This window comes from Oncorhynchus mykiss, chromosome 5 (assembly GCF_057628025.1).
Source record: "Oncorhynchus mykiss isolate SJ-2025 chromosome 5, ASM5762802v1, whole genome shotgun sequence".
Lineage (NCBI taxonomy): Eukaryota > Metazoa > Chordata > Actinopteri > Salmoniformes > Salmonidae > Oncorhynchus > Oncorhynchus mykiss.
In genome coordinates, this window is record NC_143026.1 from 19,701,740 (window position 1) to 19,728,599 (window position 26,860).

The 26,860-nt window shown below is 41.3% G+C and overlaps 2 protein-coding genes across 6 annotated transcripts; one reads left to right on the forward strand and one right to left on the reverse strand.

The window, feature by feature from the left end:
• The first annotated feature begins 4,698 nt into the window (after positions 1 to 4,698).
• On the forward strand, positions 4,699 to 10,494 carry LOC110523377 (RNA exonuclease 4). Its single transcript, XM_021602038.3, has 8 exons — positions 4,699 to 5,579; positions 5,724 to 6,127; positions 6,524 to 6,676; positions 8,980 to 9,173; positions 9,352 to 9,440; positions 9,538 to 9,612; positions 9,712 to 9,786; positions 9,883 to 10,494. The coding sequence occupies exons 1-8, from the start codon at positions 5,364 to 5,366 to the stop codon at positions 10,024 to 10,026; spliced, it is 1,350 nt and encodes a 449-aa protein (XP_021457713.3). The 5' UTR covers positions 4,699 to 5,363; the 3' UTR covers positions 10,027 to 10,494.
• On the reverse strand, positions 9,792 to 25,857 carry LOC110523379 (calcium channel flower homolog). 5 transcript variants are annotated; one of them, XR_016495920.1, is made up of 9 exons: positions 25,578 to 25,857; positions 25,273 to 25,400; positions 23,236 to 23,365; positions 22,857 to 22,974; positions 22,314 to 22,388; positions 22,103 to 22,216; positions 21,709 to 21,975; positions 14,740 to 14,812; positions 14,543 to 14,608 (listed from the first exon to the last, which is right to left on the reverse strand). XR_016495920.1 is itself a non-coding variant. In XM_021602039.3 (5 exons), the coding sequence occupies exons 1-5, from the start codon at positions 20,660 to 20,662 to the stop codon at positions 13,743 to 13,745; spliced, it is 501 nt and encodes a 166-aa protein (XP_021457714.2). In that variant the 5' UTR covers positions 20,663 to 21,975; the 3' UTR covers positions 9,792 to 13,742. The 5 variants fall into 5 exon arrangements, 1 of the variants encoding a protein (XP_021457714.2); XR_016495921.1 differs by lacking the exon at positions 22,314 to 22,388; XR_016495922.1 differs by lacking the exon at positions 25,578 to 25,857 and having other exon boundaries at positions 23,743 to 25,400.
• Between the last annotated feature and the right edge of the window lie 1,003 nt (positions 25,858 to 26,860).

Below are 26,860 nucleotides of genomic sequence, written 5' to 3' on the forward strand. Positions count from 1 at the left end.
TAGACTAGAGACATCAATAACTATTTATTTCAACCCACACCTGGACAAAACACACTGTAATCGGGATAACAGTCTCTGTGCAGAATTTCATGCTGGACTGGGCTGAAGGAAAAGCCAATCAAGATATCCAGTTCATCTTTTCACTTTCTTTTCGGGAGCTGAATGTGGTGAGGGAGGAACAGCATAGTTTGCTTGGACTTGTTCATACATGTATCAGAGAGACTAAAGGGATTAAGATGGGGTTTCTCAGTCAGCTTTTCATGAAGTTACAAGAATCAGGAGACTCAAACGATAATGAGAGCAAGTACAATGTCCTGTTTGTTCTTGATGGTCTGGATGAGTGCCGACTGCCCCTAGAGTACAGGACCAGTAAGAGCTGGTCTGATGTCATAGAGCCAACCTCAGTGGACATGCTGCTGACAAAGCTCATCAAGGGGAATCTGCTTCCATCTGCTCACATCTGGATAACCTCCTGGTCAATCTGATCCCTTCTGTGTTGATTGGGTGACAAAGGTATGGGGGTTCAGAAGGAAGAGATCTCGACTTCGTCTTGGGCCTAACAACACCCATGCTAATATATCCTCCAAACATCGGCTTCTCAGGCATTACCACTTAGATATACTTAAATTATATATAAAACGCAACATGCAAGGATTTTACTAAGTAACAGTTCATATAAGGAAATCAGTCAATTGAAATAAATAAATTATGCCATAATCTATGGATTTCCCATGACTGGGAAGGAGCGCAGCCATGGGGGGCCCTGGGAGGGCATAGGTCCACCCACTGGGGAGCCAGGCCCAGCCAAACAGAATGAGTTTTTCCACACAAAAGGGCTTTATTACAGGCAGAAATACTCCTCAGTTTCATCAGCTGTCCGGGTGGCTGGTCTCAAATGATCCCTTAGGTAAAGACGCCGGCGTGGTTGCACGTGGTCTGCGGTTGGGAGGCCAGTTGGAAGTACTGCCAACTGGCCTCACAGCTTATGGTAGAGAAGTGAGCATTCAACACCTCTGTTTTCAATACCACAATTTGCAAGGTTAAATGCACTGAGCCTTTTTCTAAAATGTTTTTTGAGATGGAGAACACATTGAGAGTGATCATAGACGATTCCTCGTTACATAATCCTTCCAAATCCTTGATATCCTTCGCCTGCGCTTATGGACTGCCTTCTTCAATTCAAACCACAGGTTGTCAATGGGTTTCAAGTTCAGAGACTGAGACTGCCATTGCAAAATGTTTATTTTGTGACCAATTAACTAATTCTTTGGATTTTGATTTGTGATTATTGTATATCTGGAAGATCCAATTGTGGCCCAGTTTCAACCTGCTGGCAGATGTAACTAGGGTTTTGGTTAACATGTCCTGGTACTGGGTAAAGTTAATGATGCCGTTGACCTTAACAAGGGCCCCAGAACCAGTGGAAGCAAAATAGTGCCATCACATGTTTTGCTATGGTGTGCACTAATGAATACACACCCCTGAATTTGTCCAAAAATAAACGCCTGTTTTTGTTTTTTGTTTGCGAAATGTCTTGCTATGGTGTGCAATAATTAACACAACCCTGGTTGGTTCATAAACCACAGTGTAGACGCAGGATTCTGGAGAACTAGCTACTGGCTAACATCTCACATCGGATTCAGCTAATCAGCTGCTCTTTGGGACTTTGACACCGTGAATCAGGTGTGTTAGAGCATAGAGTCCCACAGTGGAGGTGTCATAATAACCATAAAACCTAGCGGTCAAACAGGGAAATGGCTCCAAATGCTTTCCACTATACATTTTTCCCGCAGGGTATTTTAGAAACACAAAAATAAGAGCTGTGTTTCGTGTGGGCTTACAAGCAAATACATTGACACAAGTCACCTTGTCCTAGAGAGATCTACACGTTTATCAAAACATCACGCCCAGGTAAGCCTACACGAAACACAGCCTTTATTATAAGTGTTTCTAAAATCCCCTATAGGAAAAATGTATGGTGGAAAAACGATTAGAAGCATTTCCTTGTTTGACCGCTAGGTTTTATGGGTATTATGACTCATACCGTGGTACTTTATTACTGGAGCAAAAGCCTGCACACACCCACTCAGCAACAAAGTCATAATGATAATAGCTGAATGTTATTTGGTAAAGCTAGCAGCACACTTTCAAAGACAACTGAGGCACGAGAGTAAAGAAAACCTATAATATGCAGTATAATTTTTTAAATTTCACCTTTATTTAACTAGGCAAGTCAGTTCTTATTTACAATGACGGCCTACCAAAAGGCAAAAGGCCTCCTGCGGGGACGGGCTGGGATTAAAAAATAAAAATGTAGGACAAAACACACATCATGACAAGAGAGACACCACAATAGTACATAAAGAGAGACCTAAGACAACAACATAGCATGGCAGCAACATGTGAAAACACAGTATGGTAGCAACACAACATGACAACAACATGGTATTAACACAACATGGAGGCAGCACAACATGGTAGCAGCACAAAACATGGTACAAACATTATTGGGCACAGACAACAGCACAAAGAGCAAGAAGGTAAAGACAACAATACATCCCACAAAGCAGCCACAACTGTCAGTAAGAGTGTCCATGATTGAGTCTTTGAATGAAGAGCTTGAGATAAAACGGCCCAGTTTGAGTGTTTTTTGCAGCTTGTTCCAGTCGCTAGCTGCAGCAAACTGAAAAGAGGAGCGATGTGTGTGCTTTGGGGACCTTTAACAGAAAGGGTGTTGTATGTGGAGGATGAGGGCTGCAGTAGGGATCTCGGAGTTGACCAGTTTACAGAGTAGTATAGATTGCAGTGATGTGTCCTATAAGGAGCATTGGTGGCAAATCTGATGGACGAATGGTAATTAACATCTAGCCGCTAGAGAGCACCCTAACCTGCCAATCTATAAATTATGTCTCCGTAGTCTAGCATGGGTAGGATGGTCATCTAAATCAGGGTTAGTTTGGCAGCTGGGGTGAAGGAGGAAACCAAGTCTAGATTTAACCTTAGCCTGCAGCTTTGATATGTGCTGAGGGAAGGACAATGTACCATCTCGCCATAATCCCAACTACTTGTATGAGGTGATTACTTCAAGCACTAAACCCTCAGAGGTAATAATCACACCAGTGGGGAGAGGGGAATTCTTATTACCAAACCGGTGATTACTTCAAGCTCTTAACCCTCAGAGGTAATAATCACACCGGTGGGGAGAGGGGAATTCTTCTTACCAAACCACATGACCTTCGTTTTGGAGGTGTTCAGAACAAGGTTAAGGGCAGAGAATGCTTATTGGACACTAAGAAAGCTTTGTTGTATAGCGTTTAACACAAAATCCGGGGAGGGGTCAGCTGAGCATAAGACTGTATCATCTGCATATAAATGGATGACAGAGATTCCTACTGCTTTAGCTAGGCTGTTTAATGTAAATTGAGAAGAGCGTGGACCTAGGATCGAGCCTTGGGGTACTCCCTTGGTGACAGGCAGTGGCTGAGACAGCAGATGTTCTGACTTTATACACTGCACTCTTTGAGAGAGGTAGTTAGCAAACCAGGCCAAAGACCCCTCAGAGACACCAATACTCCTTAGCAGGCCCGCTAGAATGGAATGGTCTACCGTATCAAAAGCTTTGGCCAAGTCAATAAAAATAGCAGCACAACATTGCTTAGAATCAAGGGCAATGGTGACATCATTTAGGACCTTTTAAGGTTGCAGTGACACATCCATAACCTGAGTGGAAACCCTATTGCATACCCAAGAGAATACTATAGATGTCAAGAAAGCCTGCCAGTTGATTATTGACAAGTTTTTCCACCACTTTTGATAAACAGGGCAACATAGAAATTGGAGATCAGCTTTAATCTCCCTCTTTAAATAAAGGACACACCGTAGCTGCCTTCGAAATAATGGGAACCTCCCCAGAGAGGAGAGACAGGTTAAAAAGGTCAGAGATAGGCTTGGCGATGGTAGGGCAGCAACCATAAAGAAGTAAGGGTCTAAACCATCTGACCCAGATGTTTTTTGGAGGTCAAGTTTAAGGAGCTTCTTTAGCACCTCGGACTCAGTGACTGCCTGCAAGGAGAAACTTTGTAGCGAGGCAGGGGGAAAAGGAGGAGGAGCATCGGGGATAGTCGCATTAGAAGGGGTGGGAGATGAGGAAACGTTGGACGGGCAATGAGGTATGGCAGAGTCAAATAGGAATCCTGACTTAATGAAGTGGTGATTAAAGTGCTCCGCCATGTGCTCCTTGTCAGTAACAACCACATCATCAACATAAAGGGACATGGTCAGCTGTGTGGAGGAGGGTTTATTCTCCAGGTATTTAACCATTTTCCAGTGAGAGAATTCCTCCTTAAAGAAAATAATTTGGGCCTTCCGGATAGCCTGAGTGCACTTATTTCTAATTTGCCTGAACGAGAGTATGCGTTCCCCGAGCGATTTGACAAATGGAATTCTTGAGGTGGAGTAACAAATCAGTAATAACAAATCATAATCTTATAAATGTGTCATATATTACGATATAATGGCCATTATCAAGGGGATAAAGTTTCTGATGTATAAAAATGTTTGCAACTTCAAATGTAGTTCTACATTTATTGTCTTCTATGTTGTGATTTGGGTGTATTGTTCTGAAACCAGGACGAAAGTGATTAATCAATTAGACAACACTGCCGCCTTGTGTTAAAGTATTTTAGTGCAAGACCTTTCAACGCAATCCCCTCTTGTCACTGGTTGTCTCCTATGGTTCTCTTTTGTGTGCTTGTCACCTTACTGGATATTATGTATAGATTTTTAGCCAACATCATTGATTACAGTTTTTATTGGTAGAGTAGTTTATATTAAGCAACATAATTCAGGATGAACGGAATGAACTCCTTTATCTAGGAACCAAGTACAACCGTGGACGTGTTTACTTTCGGACATTCACACTTGTGACAAATTTCCGAAGTACACATTTCAGCATGGCGTTTAGAAAAATGTGTAACGTTGGATCTCTAATTGTGTACAGCATAACGATTGTTGCGGCGTTGTAATTATTCATTTAGCTCTTTATAGAGGTGAAATATTCCTGTTTAAACCACGAGTACCGATTAGTTATGTTATTGTTACTTAGCAAATGTAGCGAATTCGTTCATGTTTGAGCTTCTGATCACATGTTAGCAGAGCTAGCGAACTTATAGCAAGTAGCTAACTTACTGAGCTACAGAACGTTTGAAGTATATTGGGCTGTCAAAAGCTAGTCATTTAGCAAGGTTAACTTTTTTTAAAGAGATATTAAGAGTATAAAGTGGAAGTCTCACACTGCTTCCCACCAAGAAATCAACCGAGTTGACAGCAAGATTTTCAAAAGCTAAGCTCACAGGCATCGAGACATGATGTGTAAAGTCAAACCAGAGAAAACGGACTCTGCTGCTTCTAAAGTGCCAAAATCCAGTCAGAGCCAAACGAAAAAGAAACCTCGAAAGAAAACGTTTTATCAACACACCAAGAAAAAAGAGCCCATTTCAAAAGATCAAGGTAAAACCAAGGCGTTGCTTCCCCCGAAAGATGCCCAACAGTTTTCAACCAACTGGAAAACGTTACTAGAGGTAAGGACTTGGTTATGACTTAAGTCAGAAATGGCATGTTGTGTTGTGTTACAGATTTTTGGATAGATGACAGACTTGAATGCATTAGTACCACTGTCATCCCTGTCAAAAATATGGTGTTATTAGAGCTCTATCTATTTGCAGGTGTTCAAATCCAACCCCCCTCCTGTGAAAAGGCAACTGTTTCAGCAAAACTCAAAGAAGGAAGTCCCTAAGAAACCCACTAAAGACATTTCAAAGGACGAGACTCATAAGAAACCAACTAAAGACATTTCTAAGGAGGTGGCTGTGGTGCATAAGAAGCCTGCTAAGAACTTATCAAAGACAGTGACTGATGCCAAGGCAACTAAGCCCAAGCAGGTGAACAGTGGGAAAGCATGGAAGGACAGTTCTGTTCCTAGTAAAACTCAGGTGAATGGGATAGATCCAGGACAATCGGGGACAGAACAGCCCAAAGCCAAGAAGAGGAAACAGAGCAGTGTCCAGATAGACAGCAATGCACAGTTGAAGAAGAAGAAAGTAGAAGTGGAGGAAAAGAAACCCACTGAGTAAGTCTGTCCAGTGTTACCAATATTGCCTTGACTTGGGCAGGAGCTTACCAGAACTAAGTACCAGCACCTCCAATGTTCTACTGCTTGAGTTTCTGCACATCTTTTATAGAATATCAGCTCAAAGGTGTTGCAGAGTTTCTGCACCTAAATATAAACAGTACAGGCACCCAAAATGAATACCGGCAAGTAAGTGTGACTATTGAGGTGTTGACTTCAAGAACTTCTCACTGTTGTAAAAAAGCATGTGTGTGGTTTGTCTGTGTTTAGTCATTTCTGTAGTCAATTGTCAAACTTGCATCCAAACCTACGGTCAGATTATCAGATATTATTTCCACAGGCACCTCAGTGTTGGTTAATGTATGTGATGGTTAATACATATCTGTCCTCCAATAGATCGGACATGTGGTTTGATGATGTGGACCCTGACGACATTGAAGCCACAGTGGGAACAGAGGCAGCCGATATCATGAGGAAGATCCAAGGCACTCAGAAGACAGACGCCCAGACCACAGAGAGCGCGCTGGTCAAGGACAGGGCATTTGAGGGGTAAGTTAGGCAGCGATTCTCAACTGGTGGTTTTTGAATGGGTTGCAAGTGTTGAGTTTTTAAAAAAACATTTATGAAAAAATACTCCAGTCTGAACTTAAACCAGGTAGAAAGTGTGTCAATTATAATGAATTTACATTTTTACTTCATTTTAATCTCAATAATTTTTCTTCACAGTATTGCAGTGTTTTCAATATAGAGCTATTAGCAGCATTGTGCTACATGAACAGCAGTGCATATTCCACACCTATCTTGGCCTGGTAGGCAAACTGTGGGGGGGTAAAGAAACCCGGAGCACTTGCTGCTTTAGTTGTGCCAGGACCACTCTCTCAAAAACCTTCATCAGCTGGGAAGTGAGTGCAACAGGCTTGAAGTTGATTAGGCCCTGCCCTTGGTGTTTTTGGGAACAGGCACAATGCAGGGGGATTTCCATTGTGTAGGTACAGTAGAGGTAGACAGTGACTGCATGAAGATAAAGTGCAGGATGCCGCTCACCTGCGCAGTACAGTCACTGAGCACCCGGGTCTGATTCTATCCGGTCCAACAGCCTTCCTGGCATTTGTCCATTTGAACTGTTTCCTCAACTGGTCCACAGTCTGAGTAATTACCCGTACTGTGGCAGTCACTATCCAAGCGCATGACAGAGAACCCATCCAAAGTCACTGATTCAACAAGTGTATCCTCCCTAAGCCAAGTTTTGATGAAAGAAGGAAAGCTCACATCGTAAAAGTCCTGTTGGCATTGAATGTTTGCGTATAGCTCATCTACCTTGTTGGGGAGTGGGCGCACGTTCCCCCCCATGATGCTGTACAGAAACCCAGCCTAAAACCCCAAACAGCAAGCAATGCAGGTGTAGGAGTGCGGTGGCTAGGAAAAACTCCCTAGAAAGGCCAGAACCTAGGAAGAAACCTAGAGTGGAACCAGGCTATGTGGGGTGGCCAGTCCTCTTCTGGCTGTGCCGGGTGGAGTTTATTACAGAACATGGCCAAGATGTTCAAATGTTCATAGATGACCAGCATGGTCAAATAATAATAATCACAGTGGTTGTTGAGGGTGCAACAAGTCAGCACCTCAGGAGTAAATGTCAGTTGGCTTTTCATAGCCGAACATTAGGAGTATCTCTACCGCTCCTGCTGTCTCTAGAGAGTATAAAACAGCAGGTCTGGGACAGATAGGACGTCCGGTGAACAGGTCAGGGTTCCATAGCTGCAGGCAGAACAGTTGAAACTGGAGCAGCAGCACGGCCAGGTAGTCCTGGGGCATTGTCCTAGGGTTCAGGTCCTCCTCCGAGAGGGAATTCGAGAGAGCATACTTAAATTCACACAGGACACCGGATAAGACAGGAGAAATAGTCCAGATATAACACACTGACTCTAGCCCCCCGACACATAAACTACTGAAGCATAAATACTAGAGGCTGGGACAGGAGGGGTCAGGAGACACCGCTCCACTTTGTCTGGTTGGAGCGCATACAGCTCCTTGATTGAGTATATCACTACAGCATTAAAAATAGTTCGCAAGATTGAATTTTGGCAATTATTTTTCATGATGTGAGTATTGGTTTGTGACAGACAAACTGGTTCAATTTGGGTCCCGAAGCAAAACCAGTTGGGAACCGAAGCAAAACCAGTTGAGAACCACTGAGTTAACCACATAAGAGTTTAACAGGTTGTTTTTTTGGAAATCGTACTAGTCTTACACCTGGCAATGTCATAAGAATCCCACCCCATAAAGCCCATAAATGATGCCCTGTGGACATATTCCTAGATTATGCAATGTAGGTCAAGTCACCTTTTTAATATGCATGAAGGGTACACCTGATTGTCATTGTAAAGAAATGCATTTCCTTCTCCCACATTACCTTGTATGCGTCGTTTAGCTAGCTGGGAATAGAAGTTTGATGTTTCTTCACCTATTGGTGTCCTAAAAATTACTCCATAACTTGAAAGCCCCGTTTGCTACATTCATTTTAAGATGTCAAAACATCCTGCGTCCTCCTATTTCTATGGGCACAAGCACTGTTAATAATATTAACTGTTAACACCCCTCTAGTTGGCGAGGTTTTTTTTGCAGGTTTAAAGCTTATTTCCTGCAATTCTACACATGTTGTCATGAGTTGCAGAGAAAAACGTGCAGTTTTAAAGCTCTGTCTTGCAATTGTACACTGTTTTTATGTGATATGAGTGACTCAAACATTACTACAAAATCAATGGGCTAAAAAACCTGGGCGGGGTCAAACTTCAAGTCAAGTAACAGGTGTGACCAAGGCTTTTTCTTTCCCTGTTCATCATGGCACCTGTCAGCCTGACCAGGGCGGTGGCTATGGACTGTGAGATGGTGGGTGTGGGGCCAGATGGAGAGGACAGCATCGTAGCCCGGGTCTCCCTTGTCAACCAGTTTGGAAAGTGCATCTATGACAAATTCGTCAAACCCACAGAGAAGGTGACGGACTACAGGACAGCTGTCAGTGGCATCCGACCAGATGACATCAAAAACGGTAAGCAGGATGAGCTGACCTCCTTAGTGATTATTTTACCACTATATTAATATGGTCTTATGGTAGCATTGGAAACGGCAACAAACTCACTAAAGCCCAAAAGAGTCTTATTTTAGGATGAAGTTATCTGCGGGTTGTTTTCAAATGCGACTTTTGTGTCGTCTGTTATATTCTGCAGGTGAGAATGTGAAGACCGTACAGAAAGAGGTGGCTGAGATCCTCCAGGGGAGAACGCTTGTGGGACACGCCATTCACAATGACCTCAAGGTACACTACTATGATGTAACTTGCATTGTTCATCATTCTAACGAAAACCTGACCATTGTCAACATTTACATATACTTTCCATGCTAACATTTTTCAGATTTTGTTCTTGGATCACCCAAAAAAGAGAATCAGAGACACCCAGAAGTATAAACCTTTCAAGAAAATTGTGAAGGTAAAGACTGGTTTGTGGGCAGATATTTTGTATTAATGTGCGTGACTGAAGGGGTTGTAATAACACTATAAGAGGAAGATAATGTTATTTTATTTTCAGAGTGGTCGGCCCTCTCTGAAACTCCTGTGTAGAGAAATACTCGGTGTCAAAGTACAACAGGGAGAACATTCATCCGTAAGTCAGCTTTTTATCAATCTTTTTTTATTTTGTAGCTCACATATACAGTAGTACAACTGTGAACCGTAGCCAATGTCTGAGAATGTGTTGCAGGTCCAAGACGCCCAGGCGACCATGAGGTTGTACACGATGGTGAAGAAACATTGGGAGGCAGAGATCAAGGCTAGTCATAACAACCCGGAGTTAACCAAGAAGACCAAGGAACCAAGGAAGCCCAAATCACCCAAACACAAATGAACCTGACTGACTGAACTACATCAGTCTGTAATGGGACTGAGTACTCGCCCTTGACTAGATGGCACAGGACAGGAGGCTTGATTGAATTAACAATTGTTTCTTTTGGAAGTGAACTTGCACTTTGAGGTCTTAGTGAATTGAGGAATCTCTTGGTGACCCATAAGGATTACACAAAGCGGTTTGATCAAATTAATATGGACTTTATTCAAATCCCACTCAACCCTAATCATTCAGAAAGTTGGTCATCAGAAACGGCCTAGTGCCGCTTTAACTATGCATGGATCTTTCATTCATTGTCTGCTATATCAGTTTTCTGGTTCGAATGTTTTAAAATGTGGTATTTTTCTGATCTAACATCCATGTCTTGATGTTGAATATCTGCAGTTTAAATTCCAAGTGTTTGGATTATGTGTTGCCTTTGTATTTGAGAGTTTTTCATGAATTAAAGGTAAGATATTTAAATCACAAGTAACAACTAGGAGGAAAAATGTTTAGCCATATGGAGAGAATACCATGGGCGCGTTCGTAAATTTGCTCTGGCCATCTACTATAACTGATGAATTTAAGAACGTTCGACATGACCGGTGTCAGTAAATGTCGGCAAAAATGCGAATTAGTGTTGCCAGCAGCAAAGTTAGTCACCAATGCTCTGGATAACATGAAAAAAGCCTAACCAGCTCTGCTAGGGTGAGTAAAATGGTCAGAGTGAGGTGTTCTCTACTTTTTGTATGGAAGTAGCTATCAAGCTAGCTAATTTTAGCCGGATAGTTTGACTGCCGTTAAGGTCAGAACGCTCGGATCAACCCTACTCCTTGGCCAGAGCAAAACGCTCTGAATTTGCGAACGCTCAAAGCGCTCTCTGGCACTCCAGAGTGAATTTACAAACGCACCCCCATATAACAAGCAACCAAGTTAGTATGCTCATTTTGACCTTATAGTATATTACATCATAAAAAAGCAACAAAGACAAACTAAATTCACTTCGATTCAACATAACTAAACAGAAGAATACACAGAAACCCCTTACAGCAAACTAGAGGTCTGTGCTGCAAAACTCATTCCTATTGCATGGGGCAAGCTGTTAGACTGCTGCACCACTCTGGAACCTCAAACACTAAGGCACTGCATCTCAGCGCAAGAGGTGTCACTAGAGTCCCTGTTTCAAATCCAGGCTGTATCTCATCCAGCTGTCATTGTAAATACGAATTTGTTCTTAATTGACTTTCCCAGTTAAGTAAAAAATATTTTAGATCATTGTTCCATAACGCTATAGTGTAACCATTAAGGACTTGTATGTGCCCAGAGATCATAAAGGATTAGTGTCCCTCTTGTATATGGGGGTGAATCTCTTTTGAAATATGTCTAGCAAATTGAGTTAAAAAACCATGATGAACCTGCCAAAATCGACTATCATTCCGAGAACCAATATGTATTTTTGGGAAGGTGTCTTATTTTAAACCCATTTTACATTTACCCGAATTTTTCACCCCAAAATCGTATTACCGAAATGCGCCCGGATTAAATTCTCAGGTCATTTTATAAAGCTTAATTTATTTGAATAAAACACAAAGTTTACATTAAACTATATTTATTACATAGTGTCTGGATATGTGTCCAAAAACATTCTAGTTCCTGTAAAAACTCCAATCAGGTTTTATTCATCCATTATGCATCATCTAGAGTACCCAATTTGGCCTTCTCATTACCAAAATGGCTGAAGAGCTCAAATTGGGAAAAAGCTATTTCATTTGAAATATTTATTTTCAGTGTTATGTTTAACTCAGGCCTTTTCATTAGGGGAGCAATGTTAAAATAAGATATTGATTTGTTTATAACTTTTTTTGGTCTGTTACAGTAATGAAAATGTTGGTAAAATGCATAATATCTGAAACTATTGAAATATATATTTTGAACCTTTATTTAACTAGGCAAGTCAGTTAAGAACAAATTATTTACAATGACAGCGTAGGTTAACTGCCTTGTTCAGGGGCAGAAAGACACATTTTTACCTTGTCAGCTCGGGGATTCGATCTAGCAATTAGATAGCTGCTAACACGCCTATGTTGCATATTGTTTTGAACTATGAGCCTAAATAGTGTTCCATATATTCCTAAGTGATATATCGCTTGTATGCCTGTAGTGTTTGGTTCCTTTTAACAGAAGCTGGTTCATTTGTACGTGTATGTGGATAGTACCTATGCATTGGTTAAAGTGACCTGCAATATTGTTCTTGCTAGTTACCCTGTATGATGTATATAGAAAAAAAAAATATGCCTAACTGAGAACCAATCATTGGCGACCATTTTACTGATTGAAATGTTTTCCAATCCAGAGAGAATGTGCGAGATACACTACTGTAAGAGGTGTGGCCAAACAAGCTAACTCAATGCATTACTTTTCACCAAAAGAGTCAACCAAAAAAACAACAGTAGCATGTTGCTGAACAACACATTTCACCTGTGATCAGAGGTTGGACAGAAGATTGTATCTCCTATCTGACTAAGGAAAAATACTAATATTTTCTTTGTGTGCTGTGTTAAACCCTATTAGTCTCTGAATCAAGACATTATCTCATCACAGTCCTTAAACCTTTAACATTCTGCTTCCATGGGTCAGAAGGCTAGATCGCACTAGGATTTGTAGAGTCGAAAACAAACATTCTGAAGTGGCATAGATCAACCGGGTTCTAGGTCAATTCAGGTTCCAGAAGGGAACAACAATAGGTTCTAAAGCACTATAGCCTTTCTTTAGGGCCCAATTCAATTCGTATCACAGAGGTTCAGCGCTATAGCGTGATTTAAATGTTAAAGTAATTTCCGATTGAGCCGACACATGCATTGTTTACCGTGAATGCAGTTTCCACGAAAGTGGGAACATTACCTTTGAATTTCAATTGCACTACAGCGCTGAACTTCAGTTAGATGTATTGAATTGAGCCCTTAATCTGTTTTTCTTCTCATGATATACACAACCTATAGCAACCTGTGACTGTTTGATTACAAGCAAATTTGTAGAATGCCCCAAAAGCTGATAAGATAGTTCATCTTATCTGTGCACTGAAAACCGTTAGAACTATGATGTCACAGTGAATCCTATGTCCTCTGTAAACATGCAATGTTGTCAATGTTTGTTCAAAGTGTTCAGTTGAAAACTGAATATTGGTTACTTCATATCTCAAGTAATCAATATAAAAGAGGACTCCCATCTTTGGGTACACTGGATGGATATACATTTGGGATTACTGTCCCAATTGCCGGTGGCAAACAGAGGAAGATGACTTGGGAAAATCCTTAACAAAAACTACAATTCCACTTTCACTATCGCCCAGGTTTCCTGAAAGGCGGATTGGCTAAAATGGTACATTCCTTTTCCTACTTGCAAAAAATGGATACCCCAGTAACCAGGACAACAAAACAGCACACAAAAATGAAAGAAAAAAAAAACGTATTAAAACAACCGCTAAACCTTTACATGAACTAAAATGTCAAACTAAATTCACACTATTAAAGGACCAAATTACATAAAATCTATACGGACACATTTCATCAAATAAGACATTAAAGATGCAGCAGTTTAGATACATAAATAAACTCAGTAACAGAGAGGGAGAGGTGGGGTAAAAGAGAAGAGATGGTGGGGGAGAGGGGTTGACATCTTTATCCCTTGATAAAGGATAGTGTTCCTCCTCTGTGAGACCGGAGGGATGAGCCATGTCACTATATTGACCCGTCAGTCGTCCCGGTCAGCTTCTCCTCATCCCCCAGTTTCTGGTGATTCAGCCTGGCGTAACTCACCGCATCACCCCTGAAAGAAACAGAGTGGTGGAAGAGAGAGAAACAGGGCCGAAAGCATGACACCACAGAGGAAAGGGGAGATGTTAGATATAATGTTGAATGAGATCATTTACAGGGTTACTTTTTGCCACTCAAAGTTACAATGAGGGTATGGAATGAAGCTGTTATCTCCTGTTACAAGATGTTACATTATTTTAAATGTAATGCATCTTACTACTGATTAATAACACCTAAACATCTAAATGTTGATTAAAAATGCATGTTCATTTGAACTGAAAGGGGAGAAAGTGTGAGAAAGAGGGGCGAGAAAGAAACAAATTCAATCTCAAGTACACTATGTAGGCCTACACACATATTCAAATCCAAATCTTATCACAAAAGAATGAATAGAAAAACCTCACTTTTTGCCCAGTGAGGCGAGACCATAGAGGACTCCCGTAGCGAAGGCAATGGCATTTCCAAACAGAGTGGTGATGGAGAAGCTCAGGAATATGGGAAACAGTGCCATCCTGGAAATACAAGAAACAGGGTTTGATTGAGTGAGTGATTACAGAAAACTTGAAGTATGTTTTTCAACTGGTTAAAAGGTCATTTAAAATTGCAGGCCTAGACAATGGACAGCTGAGTCATGTGAAGACAGCAGGTCTCAGTCCAGTTCTTACCCGCAGTAGAAGAAGGCTTTCTGCCATGGCTTGAATTTGTCAGCTCTAGCTGCCACTGCATTTGCAAACTCAATGAACTGGCAGCAGAATGGAACTTCACACAGGAACAGCACAAAGGCATTCAACCTTGAAAAAGAAGGAGGACATTAGCACATCTTTACACACACCACACACACTCTCTCTCTCTCTAATATATGTAGGCATGTATGCAAATCTAAAGCCTTGGCTAAGGATCATATTGTGCAAGACAAACTTACACCATCCATACTCCAGCAGCGATGTTTAAAGGGTTGACAGTGACACACATCCACACTCCTGAGATGGCACATGCTTCAGTGGGAGAGAAAATATCACATTACATGCAATGTTACAGTTCTGATAATGCAACCAGATCAAGTACAAACAGGTATAAATATGCATGTGGATGCTTCAGGCATATAGGGTCACCATGAATACCAATTTACCAGAATAAAGGAGGCTTTGTTCCAATTTAGAAATATGACAAACAGTGCTATTACCCTGACTGGGGACGTTATTCATCCACACTTAAATCAAATATAGCCTAACTGGAAACCACAAGGGTCTAAATTTCCGTTTAAACAAACAAGAGTGGTTTTGATAGCAGGAGCACCAGAGGATCAGCTCTTCTCCTCTGGCAGAGAGCCATAGAATACGAGCCAAACAGGAGACAGATGAGTATTAATCTGAGGTTACAGGCCCCATGCTAAGATCCTGCTAGGCCCCTGATATACATTGCCTGGTTGGCTCTGCTGGGTGCAGCTACCAGTCCAGTGGCCACACTGTGAGCATAGGAAGGGACCCAGACAATGAAAAGACGGGATAATTACACACAACATCCATTGTACTCTGTAGTACACACACACACACACTTGAATGAATACATGAATTCACACAGCCCACTAGTGTCTCAAAGCTGAGACAGCTCATATTGTATTTTGTACCCAACTTTGATTAAATTATTATCTAGTGGGGCTAGAGTTGTATTGGTTTGAAACCATTAAAGCTTGAAAACACAGCACAGGATTTCTATCAAGAGAGAAACATCACGCTAACCTCATGCTAGTAATGACAGATTGGAGATCCCATACGAGTGTGATTAAATTAAATGGCTGCCACTCGCAACAACCTCCCACAGTACCAGATGAGACCATTCGGCTAGCTAGCACACTCATGCCATACACACAGAGACGCCCACACACAAGCACTGCTAGTCTCAGAGACACACATATGCAGTCTACTCTGCAGTAGCTAAAGTCAGAGGAATCATATACAGTGCCTTCAGAAAGTATTCATACCACTTGACTTAGTCCAAATTTTGTTGTGTTACAGCTTGAATTCAAAACGAGTTACATAAGATTATTTTCCTTACCCATCTACACACAATACCCCCACAATGACAAAGTGAAAACGTGTTTTTTGGAAATGTTTGCACATTTATTGAAAATTAAATAGACATATTTCATTAACATAATTATTCACACCCCTGAATTAATACTTTGTAGAAGCATATTTGGCAATGATTACAGCTGTGAGTCTTCTGGGTAAGTCTCTAAGAGCTTTCCACACCTGGATTGTGCAAATTGCACATGATTGTTTTTAGGATTCTTCGACCTCTGTCAAATTGGTTGTTGATCATTGCTAGACAACCATTTTCAGGTCTTGCCATATATTTCTGCAGTAGATTTAAGTCAAAACTGTAACGTGCCAACTCAGGAACATTCAAGATATCCCTCTAGTGGTGTGGGGGCTGTGCTTTGGCAAAGTGGGTAGGGTTATATCCTGCCTGTTTGGCCCTGTCCGGGGGTATCATCGGATGAGGCCACATTGTCTCCTGACCCTCCTGTATCAGCCTCCAGTATTTATGCTGCAGTAGTTTATGTGTCGGGGGGCTAGGGTCAGTTTGTTATAACTGGAGTACTTCTCCTGTCTTTTCTGGTGTCCTGTGTGAATTTAAGTATGCTCTCTCTAATTCTCTCTTTCTTTCTCCCTCTCGGAGGACCTGAGCCCTAGGACCATGCCTCAGGACTACCTGGCATGATGACTCCTTGCTGTCCCCAGTCCACCTGGCCGTGCTGCTGCTCCAGTTTCAACTGTTCTGCCTGCGGCTATGGAACCCTGACCTGTTCACCGGACGTGCTACCTGTCCCAGACCTGCTGTTTTCAACTCTCTAGAGACAGCAGGAGTGGTAGAGATTATCTTAATGATCGGCTATGAAAAGCCAACTGACATTTACTCCTGAGGTGCTGACTTGCTGCACCCTCGACAACTACTGTGATTATTATTATTTGACCATGCTGGTCATTTATGAACATCTTGGCCATGTTCTGTTATAATCTCCACCCGGCACAGCCAGAAGAGGACTGGCCACCCCTTAGCCTGGTTTCTCTCTAGGTTTCTTCCTAGGTTTTGGCCTTTCTAGGAAGTTTTTCCTAGCCACCGTGCTTCTACACCTGCATTGCTTGCTGTTTGGGGTTTTAGGCTGGGTTTCTGTACAGCACTTTGAGATATCAGCTGATGTAAGAAGGGCTATATAAATACATTTGATTTGATTCACCGTCTACTTGGTAAGCAACTCCAGTGTATATTTGGCCTTGTGTTTAAAGTTATTGTCCTGCTGAAAGATGAATTAAATCTCCCAGTGTCTGGTGGAAAGCAGACAACCAGGTTTTCCTCTAGGATCTTGCCTGTGCTTAGCTCCACTCCATTTATTTTTTATCTTGAAAAACTCCAGTCCTTAATGATTAGCCGCATACCCATAACAACACCCAGCATTATGCAGTATGCTTGAAAATATGGAGAGTGGTACTCACTAATGTGGTGTATTGGATTTGCATCAAACATAACACTTTTTTTGTATTTAAGACTAAAAGTTGCAATGTTTTTGTTGTTGTTTTAGAATATCTTTATTCTGTACAGGCTTTTTTCACTCTGTCAATTAGGTTAGTATTGTGAAGTAACTACACTGTTCCATCCATCCATCTTCAGTTGTTATTCTATCACAGCCATTAAACATAACTGCTTTAAAGTCACTATTGGTCTCATGGTGAAATTGTTTTATTTCCTCACTGACAACTGAGTTGAGAAGGACGCCTGTATCTTTGTAGTGACTGGGTGTGTTTATACACCATCCAAAATGTAATCAATACCCTCTCCATGCTCAAAGGGATATTCAATGTCTGATTTCTTTATTTTTACCCATCTACCAATAGGTGCCCTTCGTTGCACGGTATTGGAAAACCTCCCTGGTCTTAGTGGTTGAATCTGTGTTTGAAATTCACTGCTCGACTGAGGGTCCTTACAGATAATTGTATGTGTGGGGTACAGAGATGAGAAACACTATTATTGCACACAGAGCGAGTCCATGCAACTTATTATGTGACTTGCAACATTTTACTCCTGAACTTATCGTAACGTAACCATAGCAAAGGGTTCACATTTCAGCTTTTCATTTTTTATTAATTTGTAAAACCACTTCCACTTTTTTTTTTTTGAATTTTACCCCTTTTTCTCCCCAATTTCGTAGTATCCAATTGTTGTAGTAGCTACTATCTTGTCTCATCGCTACAACTCCCGTACGGGCTCGGGAGAGACGAAGGTTGAAAGTCATGCGTCCTCCGATACACAACCCAACCAAGCCGCACTGCTTCTTAACACAGAACGCATCCAACCCGCACCAATGTGCCGGAGGAAACACCGTGCACCTGGCCACCTTGGTTAGCGCACACTGCGCCCAGCCCGCCACAGGAGTCGCTGGTGCGCGATGAGACAAGGACACCCCTACCGACCAAGCCCTCCCTAACCCGGGCGACGCTAGGCCATTGTGCGTTGCCCCACGGACCTCCCGGTCGCGGCCGGTTACGACAGAGCCTGGGCGCGAACCCAGGGACTCTGATGGCACAGCTGGCGCTGCAGTACAGCGCCCTTAACCACTGCGCCACCCAGGAGGCCCAAACCACTTCCACTTTGACATTATGGGTTATTGTGTGTAGGCCAGTGACACAAAATCTCAATTGAATCCATTTTAAATTCAGGCTGTAACTAAATGTGTAAAAAGTCAAGGGGTGTCAATACTTTCTGAAGGCACTGTAGGACATATCCTATCCTGAGCTCGGATTCAACAGCATGCTGAAGTATACAGAGCCAATTTAAAATGCAGCGGTCCCGCATGTGAATGTGATACAGCAAACACTACTCCGGAATCATAGCTACAGCGAGCAGGGAAGGGATAGGTGGGAAGGGAAGGCAGGGATGTGATTGGCCTAGTGCTGGGGAACTGCAACGCAGGCAGAAACAGCACCTCTGTCTGTCTCACACTGAGTACTCTACTCTAGTTAACATTATAAAATAGAAGCTATCACTGAACATAGCTTATGACTTATTGTGCCAGCCAGGCAAGCAGAAAGCCTATGACACAAGGAGATATGTGACAGCCAGGAGAGCAGACAGACAGTGCCAACTTCCAGCCTCTTAGTTCCTGTAAGGAACAATGTGAACATGTGACTAATGGGTTATTGTTGTACATAGAGATGCTGGGGTAGAGTGATGTGGCAGTGCTTTGTCTGGGCAGACAGAGGCGCTCAGTAAGAACACTGAAGGCCTCAACTAAACACTGTAATATTTCAAAGACAGCAGATCAGCAGCTTCCTAAAGAGAGTATAGCCTCACACTGTCATTGCATGCCCTTCCGTCATGTGCACGTGCCTTCAGTCATGAGAGAGTATGCATGCATTGCATGTCAATTGAAGTCAGCTAGTATTTACATGGTTTTGTGCCTGTGTCAGGTGATAGAAATGTAAACATTTGTATTTTTTTTAATGATTGCAACATTGCTGCAAAAATTGAGGAGCAAGTGGAAGAAGGTCTATCTTCTTAGATAGACAAGTTCTATCTGCCATATATTAAATTAGCAGAATTGTCTGGAAAATATTGGATCTAAATAGATAAATACAGACCAATAAATATGGATATTTTGTCTCAAGTTTCAACCATCTGAAGGTCCAACACCACAGAAAACCGGTAGAGTAAGTTCAAATGTAATTGTATTCAACATTCAGGCTGTGTATACCATCAGCCTAAAGTCAGCAGGTGAAACCACTGACCTGTGTTAAGGTAGAGACAATAAGGATTAGCCACAATAGTGGAATTTGCAGTTCACCTTGAAAACAAAAAGTTCCTCATTGAAATGTATCCTAACAGACATAAATAGTGGAATAATTCAGTCTAGATAATGCTAAATAAGGTTGGAATGTAGTTACATAATATATAGATTAATTAGACAATAAACAGTCAAATAATCCCACTGTGGCTGCACTAGACCGCCTAATTGCATTGGGGGCATACATATGCACTGTACATATAGCCTTACCTATCGAGTGTGCACCCATGAAATGGGGTATCACCCTACTCAGCAACACCCACAGATCACAACTATGTAGAGTTTAATTAATTGATGATTTAAGAAAATAAATAGTTATGTAACAACATTCCAACCTTGTTTAGCATTATCTAGTCCACATATGGCATTATTCCACTATTTGGATCTGTTTGGCTCAGTTACAATGGGGAACTTTTATTTTGAAGGCAACCAGCAAATTCCAATATTGTAGCTACCTTCACACAGGTATCCAAATTCCAGACAAAGGTCCCCCATTGAAACGGATCCAAAAAAATAGTGGAATAATGCTATATTTGGACTAGATAATGCTAAACAGGTTGGAATATTGATACATAACTTAAAAATAAATACAATAATTAATATGTAAACTCTACATAGTTGTGATCTGTGGGTTTTGCTGAGTTGGGTGATTCCACTGTGGATGTATTAGAATAATTGTACAGCCTTAACTATGGAGTGCGAACCGATTAAACGGGGTACCAGCCCAGTACTCAGTGAAAGCCACAGATTACCATTCCAAAGAGTTAACGCAAATATTAGCGTCACAGCTCTTTTTGTGGGACGTTGACTGTAGGAAATCACGTCCCTGTGTATTAGACATTCAAATTGGACTGTCAATCACAGTAGTTATGAAAACGCTTAGTTAGTTTTACTTACATACTCCGCCCAGGACCCCAACGATTTTACAGAGCCATCGGTACCACCATGTCATTCCATCATCGTCGGTGACAGGTTTCGGAGCTGCCGCCTCGTCGCTGTTCATTTTGACCCAGTAATTGATTCAGCGACTCGCCTCAGTTAATTTAACAATAGCCACTACCGGCTGTGGCTCACTTGGACAAGGAAAACTAGCGTTAGTTAGCCAACGTCAATGGTCTTGTTGATAGTTGAAGAAATCACAGAGATGTGTGTTTTAATGATAGCTTTGATCAGGTCTATACTCTGGCTAGCTAAATAACAAACTATGGTTATCAACGGAGCATTGTTTTGTTGTCACGATAGCTGACAGCTAACATTAGCTATGAAGCTGGCTAACTCTTCTGTCGCCAAAGCAAAGTCTGGCTTCTGTCACACCGCTAACCTCCACTAACAAAGTTGGAACTTACTAAACTATTTTTTTTTCTTAAAATTAGGCAGCTAGAGCTACCACTATTAAATTACACCATTCACAAATTATCGTTTTAACGACCTGCTTTGTCTTAACTTGTCTCTAATCTGTTTGTTTTTTTTTGTCCCGTCTTCTCGGAGGATCCCCCAGGTTCGTCCGCGTTGCATTGTGGGTGGAACTAAAATAGTGTACGTCACTATTTGTTTACATGTGGGTGTGTTCCAATCCAAACAGTTCGGTAGATGCTGCACAGCGCAGCGACACAACAAAATCCTGTAATATGTTTGTTTTATCCCTAATTAATTATGAGCATTTATGTATTTAATTATGATTTGCCTGAGACATATGAAGCTCCTACTTTTGCCAAAGACTCCAGCCACCCTAGTCATAGACTGTTCTCTCTGCTACCGCACCTAATCATTCAACGGTTTTCCTTTATTTTGTACTATTTTCTACTTTGTAGAATAATATTGAAGACATCAAAATGATGAAATAACACATATGGATTAATGTAGTAAGAGAGAGAGCAGACCCCCATGGCTATGACAGGGACTGGTACAATTAAGGCAGAGTTTAGAATGAAACAATGTTTGTTTAAAATCGACTACATTGCACTCGGACTGCGCAGAATCACTGATCTGCAAATCTCCTCCCAAAAACCTACTCAGTACCTGATCAAGATTCACAATTCTGCGCCTCACCTTGATCCCCTCAAACACGCTGAGAGATACACCTAGTCCCATTCAACCTGACAACAGAGTGGACTGCAGAGGCCTCAGAGTCCTCTGGCTGATCCTTCTCTCGTCCATTATCCCCATGGGCATCCTCTTCGTCCCCATGGGGGTATGACACAACATCTTGTCCAGGTTTCGTTGGGTCACCTGACCTGCCTGCTGGAGGTGGGACACTGCCTGCTCCACGCTCGCCATCAGAGGGCTGTCCTCGCTCCGAAGACGCACTAAGTCCACCTGAGAAAGAGACCACGCACACATAGATGTATTGATGAATTGTATTTGTGACTGGATGAATCAGATAATTACACATAGGTTATGCATCAGACATTAAACATCCATTTTTAGTTTTTTTTTTACTTACCACTTCCTGTGCGAATTCAGGCTTCTTTATAAATGCAGGGCTGCTGGATCCCAATGCTAAGGTCAAGACAGAGAGTGATTCTTTCACAGCTCCTGCCATAGCCAGCATCAGCACCTGAAACACCAGAAATATCATCAAATAGCCTGCTCCCTGACTGACAGCTTGACACTGTTACAAAGTTATTGTAAAGACAGTGAATATTAGCACTCACTTTGAGATTTTGACATATTCTGCTGTCAGTGCTCATAATCTGACCGAACATAGATTGTGCTTTTTCAACATCACTCTAGAAGGAGAATAAAATATATTTAAACACATTTGTATGCCAGAGAGAGAGAGAGAGAGATGTCTCTTAGTACATTCAGAGAACCTAGTATTATAGACATTGTTTAGTGATGACAAAGATCAGTCATCTAAAAAATGTACCTTTATAGTTTAATGTGTCTGCCTTCTAATAGTAAAAGGATGCCACCTACTCTCATATAATCCTTTCATAAAACAACATGTCTATGGCAATATTGAAGGAGGTTGAGTCCGAAAATAATCCTCTCATGTCCTGTTAGAGAATATAGATAAATAATAGTATTTTTACAACTTCACAAACTACAGTATGTGTAAATGTCAATCAATGCCCTAGTCAAGAGGACTAGAGTTACTATGAAAGCGCTTAGTTCATGACAGCACTTAGTCCAGATGTTGATTATGACTGTTCCCTGATTGTTGAAGTCCAAGTGCTGCATATAAATATTGTTACCTTGTCTGTCAGAGTGGCAGCAGACATCTCCTCCAGCCCCAGCTCATAGCACAGCCTCATGAACGGGGGACCAAACTTAAACTCTCCAAATGCTACGTTACTGTTCTCTTCGTGGTACCTGGACAGTGGAACGAACATGCAGAACACACAAACATACACGTAAATAACACAGAACCATAACTAAGAAAGAATGACAACATTAGTCAAACTCCAAGATTGCATTAAAGTATTTCAGACTAATGCTTTATCTGTCCGTAACACAGCTGATGAGTAGACTTGATCTTCAGGTCTGTTTTGACAGCTAATTGTCAGGATACTCATCTGGCCAGTGGCCACAATGCATTAGTGAGAAACTAGTATTTTACTGTGTGACCCATACCTGTAGATGGCACCTCTGGCTGTGACCATGTCCTCTGCAGATTGGCATAGGTGTAGAAGCAGTTTCAGGCCATCCTTCAATATTAACTCGTTCTTCTTTAGCTTCCGATTGAATACCTCCAAATAATGACCTGCAGAATAGAAAATGGTCTGTCAACTTCAAAATAAGTAGTTGAGGTACAGTAGTTAGACCCAAACAGTAAGGACATGCATATATACACATACATATACAGTGCATTCAGAAAGTATTCCAGCCTCTGGACTTTTTCCACATTTTGTTACAGCCCTATTAAAAATGATTCAATGTTTTTTCGCCCTCATAAATCTACACGCAATACCCCATAATGACTAAGCAAAAACAGGTTTTTAGAAATTCTTGCAAATTTATTAAAAAACAAAAACTGAAATATCACATTCACAGAAGTATTCAGACCCTTTAATCAGTACTTTGTTAACAGCGATTATAGCCTCAAGTCTTCTTGGGTATGACGCTACAAGCTTGGCACACCTGTATTTGGCGGAGTTACTCCCATTCTTCTCTGCATATCCTCTCAAAATCTGTCAGGTTGGATGGGGAACGTCGCAGCACATATATTATCAGGTCTCTCCAGAGATGTTCGATCGGGTTCAGGTCCAGGCTCTGGTAGGGCCACTCAAGGACATTCAGAGATTTGTCCCAAAGGCACTCTTGCGTTGTGTTCTTAGGGTCATTGTCCTATTGAAAGGTGAATCTTCGCCCCAATCTGAGGTCCTAAGCGCTCTGGAGCAGGTTTTCATGATCTCTCTGTACTTTGCCCCGTTTATCTTTCCCTCAATCCTGACTAGTCTCCCAGTACCTGCGCTGAAAAACATCTGCACCGTATGATGCTGCCACCACTATGCTTCATTAATACATTTGCAAATATTTCTATCTATCTATCTAGATATTTGAAAATATTTCTATCTATCTATCTAGATGTTTGCAAATATTTCTATCGATCTATATTGCAAATATCTAGATAGATAGATAGAAAGAACACACATACACTACCATTCAAAAGTTTGGGGTCACTTAGAAATATCCTTGTTTTTGAAAGAAAAGCACATTTTTTGTCCATTAAAATAACATCAAATTGATCAGAAATATATTATAGACATTGTTAATGTTGTAAATGACTATTGTAGCTGGAAACGGCAGATTTTTTATATAATATCTACATAGGTGTTCAGAGGCCCGTGATCAGCAACCATCACTCCTGTGTTCCAATGGCACGTTGTGTTAGCTAACCCAAGTTTAATCTTTTGGCGTTTGTCTTTACTTTATTTTAACAAAATGTATCTGCTATCATTTCTTACAACCGACAAGCTGTTTATCATATACCCTGTTGCCTAGTCGCCTTACGCCTATACATATCTACCTCTATCACTCCAGTATCCCCTGCACAATGTAAATATGGTATTGGGACTGACCCTGTATATAGCTTCTTACTTTCTTGTGTTCTTATTTTAATTTCTTGTGTGTTTTTGTTCACAATACCCAAAAATAACACTATGTTCTACATTGTGTTTAGTGAATGCATTTACTGCATTGTTGTATTTGGAGCTTGCAAGAGAGGCATGTCACTGTACTTGTTCATGTCACATTAAAACTTGAGTAGCCAACTTTTTGATCCGGACACTTGATGAGCCACTGCCTGTTTCCGCTGCTGAAATTATTGTAGTTTGACAACATCCTCTGACAATAGATGCCTTTTTGCTGAAATGAATGGAGCAACAGGAGCAGAGATGATATTAGACTAGATATTCTCGACCGTCTCTGACAGGAGTACTGTGTTACTGTACTTGCCCATGGAGCTGAACAACTTGTGGAAATTGAGTGCATGCATTACAAATTCGTCTAGAAATTTGAAATAGTTCCAGGCTAAATATGAAAACCGGACAAGAAAAGACATCTCAACCGCTGTCACAGCAACAGTGACATTGATTGAGACAGATTCCTCGTGTGGTGGTTTGTCGACAAGGTACTGCACCATAACCATAAAATAAGTTATTCGTATACCTCCTACTCTGCATGCCATACAGTCCGATTGTATGCGGCCACAAAGTAATCCTTTTGAGGGACAATCGTGAAGCAGTTTTCGGATGCAGCAGCGGACACTGCCAAGCGCCATGTTGCCCCTGACTGTACTATTGCGAGAACAAAGGGTGAAATGGTTTGGCAATTAAAAAACATTCTGCTTTCGCTGCGCTGGATTTGTTATAAGCACAGCAATTTCTTATGCATTGACTAATTATATTTATGGTTTTACCATACAACTCATAAGTTCAGTGAAGAGGAAAAAACGAACAGATAGAAATACATACGTTTTATTCTCCACTTTTTCACGATTTAGTTGGAACATTCAAAAATGGCTGCGCCCTGTGGTGGCTGTTGACTAGTTTTACGCTGGATTTCTAAATGTCTAGCTAAGACGCATATTTCTTCTGACAAATGGACTATCGAGAAGTAAAAATATCGAGAAGTAAAAATATAATTATCTTGCCATCTCAATTCCCATTAGCTGTCCGACGTCTGGTTGTGTTTATAACAAACGAAACGAATTTCGCACATGCACATACTGAACATAAATCTATTACATCCTACAACCGGAAGGGGGCAGTGTCCCATACACAATATGCACCCTCCAAACTGTGACCTGAGATTTCCTTCCCTGTTTTAGAGAGCAATAGTAATTTTGTCTTTTTATGGGCAACTCACGACTGTACATGCACTAACTCTGCCATGGCTCAAGCCTTTTTCTTCTTTTTTAATTTTTTTTTTTTTATAAACGCCGAAAATAAGGTCTGTGGTAAACTCAGACTTAGGAGCCTTGAGAAGTGGGTATACAAAATTATGTATATGCACTAACTCATTACTAAATTATTTAATGTAATAAATTAAACATTAAACCTTGAAAACAATTCATGGTAACCTCGTAAACAATTCATTTAGACCCAGCGTTTATTTGAAACGGGTGTTTATTTGATGAAATGTGTGCCGTTGCCTGGCTATTAAAAGGGACAGGCAGCAATTTGAGACTCAGCGTTTAGTTGAAGTTTTACAGTATGCGTTCTCCTAACCTATTGGTTTTCTTTCAACTTTCTTTTTGTCTAGCAGCCCATGATAGTTTTTGCATCTTTAGATCTCCCCTCTTTCTAAATTTATAACCAATATTTCCATCTCTGTCCATGAAATGTATGTGCTGTGTGCATTTTGGAACATCCACACAGGCACATTGCCTTGCCTTGTGCACATTTCACTCGGGTACTAGATTATGTGTAAGATTGAGGGAGGGGGGTTAATATATAAACATGCCTGATGACCTCATCGTTGTCATAAACTACTCCTATTGGGACTCTGACCCATAACAGTATGCTGCCTGTTAGTGCACATTTTTCGACAGGAGAGAATATATAGCTCAGCACCAGTGAGCAGTGCTGGTCCCCATAGCCCTAGTTCCTTCAGAAAGGTACAGAAGGGTCTGATCAATTTGCTGCTGGCTAATTTCCCAGTTTCATATTTCTCCTCTGCAGCAGAATGAGCATCCCTAATGGACCTGAGAGAGAGAGAGAGAGAGAGATAGAGAGAGAGCAGGGAGAGAGAGAGA